This window comes from Formica exsecta, unplaced genomic scaffold (genome assembly GCF_003651465.1).
Source record: "Formica exsecta isolate Colony F162 unplaced genomic scaffold, ASM365146v1 scaffold218, whole genome shotgun sequence".
NCBI classification, from domain to species: domain Eukaryota; kingdom Metazoa; phylum Arthropoda; class Insecta; order Hymenoptera; family Formicidae; genus Formica; species Formica exsecta.
In genome coordinates this window covers 205,242-211,538 of record NW_021849477.1, presented here as the reverse complement: position 1 = coordinate 211,538, position 6,297 = coordinate 205,242, and the positions used below count along the sequence as shown (strand labels likewise).

The following is a 6,297-nucleotide window of genomic DNA, read 5'->3' as shown; positions in this document are numbered from 1 at the left end:
ATAAAAGTCAAATTATTAAAGCAAACCGATTAATTATAATAACTAGCATGGTTTTATCGTTAACTGAATATTTATCGATAGTTTACTATCGCATCCGCTCAATAAATATTAGACAATAGATAGAGAACAATGTATGTAAATAGAGCCGTGAAAATCATTCGGAAAGGGCGTAGTACTCCCAGGAAAACGAGACCCGGCTGGCTTGCGCATCTCTTTCCACTGCGAAGTGGCGCAGTAGAACACTGCGAGTTTGCGCGGTGAAGGTGCATTCACACCACGCAGAGACCGAAAACCGGCCATGCTGGTACATGCGCAATGCTGTATTGATCCTGCGGATTGGAGATGCACGTACCAGCATCCAGTGGTCCGGCGGCTGTACACAATGTCATTTCTGTTCGACGTTCTTCCGGTATTTCGCGAGCGAGACGATCCGCGCAAGTAATGGAAGACCAGACCAAAGCCTGACTCGTATCACTGATTGATAAACGCGCGTGAGAGATCGGACGTATTTATCAGAGCAGATTATGATAAACAAGAAGGACAGAGGATAAAGGTGCCGTATTCAGAGAAAGCGAGAAATCCGAGGAAAGTGAAGCGCAAGTATGCTATGATAGTTTAGATTATGTTCGCGATAAATGTATATAATATTTTTGGCTTAAATAATAAGACATAATAACTCGGTGAACAAAATTGATAAGCATTATAAAAGTATGAGCCCAACAAGTAATCGTAATAGTTTTCATTTTAGAATATGCTTCCAATTTGTTTTTGATTTGAATAATAAATTAATTACAATAAACTATGACAGAGAAAAGTATAGAAAAAATAAGTTAAGTTTATGTTATATATAATACTGTTACATGTATCTTTTTTTATATTTGTTGACATTTATTTGTGAAAATAATATATACTTCTCACGCACATACAAATTTTCTTATACTCTTCTCTGTAGATGTAGTTATACAATATTTAAAACTTGTTAAAACATATATAAAATAAATAAAAATATAGTCCATAAAAATAATTTTCATTATTAATATAATAATCAAAAAAAAATCATTGAGCTATCACAAATACAAGACAAAAAATTATTACAAACTTTTAAATTTGTTATCAAAAACTTTAAAAAAACGGAATCTTTTTAAAAAAAACTTTAACTGTTCAAAAATTCTAATTCAGACTTTTCAAGATTTAAAAAAAAAAGTTTAATAATGAAACATATTTCTCGTACAAATTTTAATGCGAGGAGACGATCACTTAACGCAACAGGTTTGTAATTCTATGACTAATAACTCGCAAAGCTCAGTTAGACTATCGATATATATATAGAACTATAAATACTAGTGATATATAAATTAAATTAGAACCTTTCAATGAAAAGTATGAAAACTAATTTAATAAAAAATCATAATGCCAAGTATAAAATAATCCTGATCGCGAAAATTTTCCTTTGATATTTATTTTTTTGGTAACAAACAGGAAATTATTTTACGTAAATATATAGACAGATTTTATAAAGAACACTGTTTTAAGTATTACACCAGAACAAATTAATATAAAATTTTCTGCAAAATGTTCTAAATAAAGTAATAAAAATCAGTAACTTAATAAAATTATTATGTACATGCACCCACCTCATATGTATATTATTTTTAAAATTAAAATATAAAAACTGATATATAATCTTTTTAAATAATAACATGCACAAATATCTCATAAATTCATGTACGAAATATTCGGGAATATTAATAAACACGAAATAAACTAATGTCATATTATTAATGTTTCTGTGCAGGATAATTTTGATGATCTCTATCTAATCACACGTTAGCAATAAAAAATGATATTCCCTTTAATCATTCTGATCCTTTCGGTGGGAATCTGCTATAGCAATCCAGATGCTAAAAGACTTTACGATGATCTACTCTCAAATTACAATCGGCTCATTCGACCTGTATCCAACAATACCGACACTATTATTGTAAAACTAGGTCTCCGTCTCTCGCAGCTGATAGATCTCGTACGTGATACACATATTTCTATCACGATCAAATATACTTTTATCATTATTAAAAATTATGTGCAAATATATAACATATATTTATTTCTTTCTCTACATCTCTCCTTAATGAAATTCATTCATAATATTTGCAGAATTTAAAAGATCAAATCTTAACGACGAATGTCTGGTTGGAACATGTAAGTTTTGAATTATAGACAAAAAAATTTAGCCAATTTTTAGTTGCTATCTGGCCTGCAAATCAAAGAACAGATTATAATTGTAGCAAATTAATATTTTCAGGAATGGCAAGACCATAAGTTCCAGTGGGATCCTTTGGAATACGGGGGTGTCACTGAACTCTACGTGCCTAGCGAACATATATGGCTACCCGACATTGTTCTTTATAACAAGTACGTGATGCTGTGTTTCACCTTTCTTATGATTATCGTAACTGGAAAGTAATTACGCATGATTTCTTGTAAAATACATTTCTAGCTTTTATTGATTTTTTATTCAGAAATTATCCAATGTAAAAATTTATTAGCTTATCAATTCGAATTAATGAGCTTACGTTTATTGATTTTTCACTCACTCAGAAATTATATAGTATATTTTTACATGGAAAAATTTATAAGCTTTTCAACTTGAAATAACGAATCTACTTTCAGCGCGGACGGAGAATACGGTGTGACAACAATGACTAAGGCTGTTTTGCATTACACCGGCAAAGTTCTTTGGACACCTCCCGCAATTTTTAAATCTTCCTGCGAAATAGATGTTAGATACTTTCCCTTCGACCAACAAACCTGTTTCATGAAATTCGGCTCATGGACATATGATGGCTTTCAAGTGAGTAAATCTATTAAAAAATACAATTATACTTATAAATATAAAGATATAAATATAAAAGACTATAGGTATATGCATAATTATTGTCCGTTATATATTTCTTTTATTTATTTATATTTTGTAAGAATATCGAATGCAGAATCTCTCTAATGTATTTTCTATTTATAATCATCCAAAATATTTTTTCTTCAGATCGACTTGAAGCATATTAATCAAGATGTAGGCGACCAAGTCAAAGTAGGTATCGATTTACGCGAATATTATCCAAGCGTGGAATGGGACATACTAGGTGTCCCTGCGGAACGTCACAAGAAGTATTATCCTTGTTGTCTCGAACCGTATCCCGATATCTTCTTCAACATAACTTTACGTCGAAGAACATTGTTCTATACGGTGAATCTCATAGTGCCATGCGTCAGTATCTCTTATCTATCGGTGTTGGCTTTCTATTTACCGGCCGATTCCGGAGAAAAGATCGCGCTCTGTATTAATATCCTACTATCCCAGACTATGTTTTTCCTACTGATATCCGAGATTATACCATCCACGTCTCTAGCACTGCCGTTGCTTGGCAAGTATTTACTTTTCACGATGATCCTGGTCGGTTTGTCGGTCGTGATAACGATCATTATTTTAAACGTGCATTACCGAAAACCGAGCACTCACAAAATGGCACCTTGGGTAAGAAAAATTTTCATCAGAAAATTGCCGAAACTACTTCTGATGAGAGTGCCCGACGATATTCTCAGTGATCTCGCCGCGCACAAGATACACGGAAGAGGAAGATCCGGAAAGAAGAGTAAGTTCAATGCCGCTATTGCAGCGGCAGCGCAATCGTCATCGATAATATCTTCGCCAGATTCTGCCCGCCATCAACGAATCGATGGTATGACCCTTTTATTCTTTCCATTTAAAATAATTGACTATATAAATAAAGAACTTAATTTTTTTTAATTTCTTTAAATTGGTAAACTCTAAATTTAAAATATTTGCTAGAATAACAAGTAAAATTACCAGATTCTATCTTATTTTTATTTGTTTTAAGAAATTTTTTCTAATTAAATTTTGCATTAACTATTCTTTAATAATTTTCATAATTCGTAATGCAACATGGCATGGAAAAAAGATAATTTTTTATAAATACTATTTTTTTTCAAAATACATGTGCCAATTTTCGATTCACTAGTTTATATTATTTTTCCCATTTCAATTAATGTTCTATAATATTCTCTATTACTTTTCTCTATATTGCGCATTCCGTATATATCTAATATATTAAAAATAACGTTTCGTAATACGTTGAATGGAATATATCATTAAACGATATATTTTTGATGTAATAAAATGTTTTAGGTTGTAACGGTTTACACAGGACAACTGCCCATAATCGATTTTTAGTCGGCAGTTTAGGATATAACGGGCTTCCAACAGTTATGTCCGGTCTCGATGAATCATTAAGTGATGTAACGCCAAGAAAAAAATATCCTTTCGAATTGGAAAAAGCTTTACATAATGTCATGTTCATTCAGCATCATATACAACGCCAAGACGAATTCAATGCGGTAAACATTTTTTAACATCAATTAATATATTACAAAAAATATTTAAAAAATATCTAAATATACCTAAAAAAGCATATTCAATATTTCTGTTGCTTTTGAAGATAAGAAATTATTAAAAATAAACATGCATAATTAAAAAAAAAAAAAAAACGGCTATGACAGAGGAGAAAAAAATTCGTTAAAGATTATTCGTATAAAACATGAAGATAATGGAATCTTTTTAGAAAAATATTCAAATGTAATCTTTTAAATGCCTTATTCTGTATATTAATTACTATGTTCTATGTTGTACTATCATAGGAAGATCAAGATTGGGGTTTCGTCGCAATGGTTCTCGATCGTCTCTTCCTATGGATCTTTACGATAGCCTCCATAGTTGGAACTTTTACAATTCTATGCGAAGCACCTGCACTTTACGACGACACAAAGCCGATCGACACGAAATATTCCTCAGTTGCTCAACAACAATTCTTCCCACCCGAAATCCAGGAAACTACTTTACTGGAAACTATCGGGTAGACATTCATAGAATGATGTGATTCTATTTGCTAATATATATTATGAATATAAAGGGAAACAGCGAGCAGTCTTTCGGAATAGAGCAAAGTTACACATACATTACTATTATATTTAAAGATTTGATTATATCTAGATAAATTATGGTTTCGACGATATTTCTAAAACGTATGCTATATATATACACAACTCCAATGTTATCACAATTCTAGAAATTGGCCTAAAAATATGAATGTGATTTAATTAATTTGGCAAGAAAGACGATTCGCTGGCTTACCGTATAACTGACAATTATAACACGATTATACTCTCGAAATAAATTATATTTATACTTATTACTATATGCGCAAATAAAAAAATGCGCGACTCATTCTTTGATAACGACTATTGACATTATTGCGATATTTGCAAAAAAGACTTTACTATAGATATCATTTGTAAAATTTTTGGTAACGTTGGTTACAGAGTCGAGATATAACGGTGGTATTTCATTCGCACACCAAAGTCTACCTGTATATAGGACAAGTTTCATGCTCCAATTAATATCTTCCCGAAGAGCAATCGATTCATATATATGTAGCGTAGTTTTTCGACAAATTATAAACAAAACTTTTTTCATTACAAACAAGAACATATATATACTCGAGTTTGTTCGATATACTGTACGCATTAGAAACAAAAATAAAAACTAAAAAATCAAAAAGTAAAGGATAAGTCTTTTTTCTTAATTATATATAATAAAGATATATTTTTTTAATACACCTATTCCTAAAATATACCTACCTATCTTAAAAGGTAAATTTAACTATATATGAGGCATGGGCAAATTTATATATATATATATATATATATATATATATATATATATATATGTTCGGGCACACATTCTTAACTAAATATATATATTTTATTATACCATACAAAAATTGTATGGTAAAATACATAAAGACTACAGAATTACAAAAAGATATATGTATTAAACATTTCTAGCTATGTTTTCATTGAATATAAACAATGTAAGGAACAAAATCTCATGAATATTATTAATGCAAAGTTGAAATCATGAGTGAATGTCGGAAATAATTGAAAAATGTAATATAATTGTCGATATAAATGTGGCATGTATCAAAAGTATGTACGGCGTACATCAAAGAATAATTAAAATTTATCAAAATGTCATAATAATGCGCGTGTGTATGTATAAAAAAATTGTATGTGATGTGTAATAGATAAAATATAAGAAATAAGAGTAAAGAACGAGAGTCAGATTCAGTTCTTTTCTATATGAAAACAAACAGATCGACTCTTTTCGATAATAATAAAGAGCATATTTTCCGGTTATTACTGGTCTTAATTCTCCCCCCCCCC

The 6,297-nt window shown here is 30.4% G+C and overlaps 1 protein-coding gene across 2 annotated transcripts; it reads left to right on the top strand.

Annotated features, from left to right (window-relative positions):
- The first annotated feature begins 309 nt into the window (after positions 1 to 309).
- On the top strand, positions 310 to 5,637 carry LOC115235344 (acetylcholine receptor subunit alpha-L1). 2 transcript variants are annotated; one of them, XM_029807050.1, is made up of 9 exons: positions 310 to 600; positions 1,796 to 2,020; positions 2,155 to 2,199; positions 2,303 to 2,412; positions 2,671 to 2,851; positions 3,044 to 3,737; positions 4,205 to 4,413; positions 4,714 to 4,948; positions 5,395 to 5,637. In XM_029807050.1, exons 2-8 carry the CDS (start codon positions 1,841 to 1,843, stop codon positions 4,930 to 4,932), a joined length of 1,638 nt encoding a protein of 545 aa, XP_029662910.1. In that variant the 5' UTR covers positions 310 to 600; positions 1,796 to 1,840; the 3' UTR covers positions 4,933 to 4,948; positions 5,395 to 5,637. The 2 variants fall into 2 exon arrangements, with proteins under 2 accessions (XP_029662910.1, XP_029662909.1); XM_029807049.1 differs by having other exon boundaries at positions 312 to 600; positions 4,714 to 4,928.
- The last annotated feature ends 660 nt before the right edge of the window (positions 5,638 to 6,297 follow it).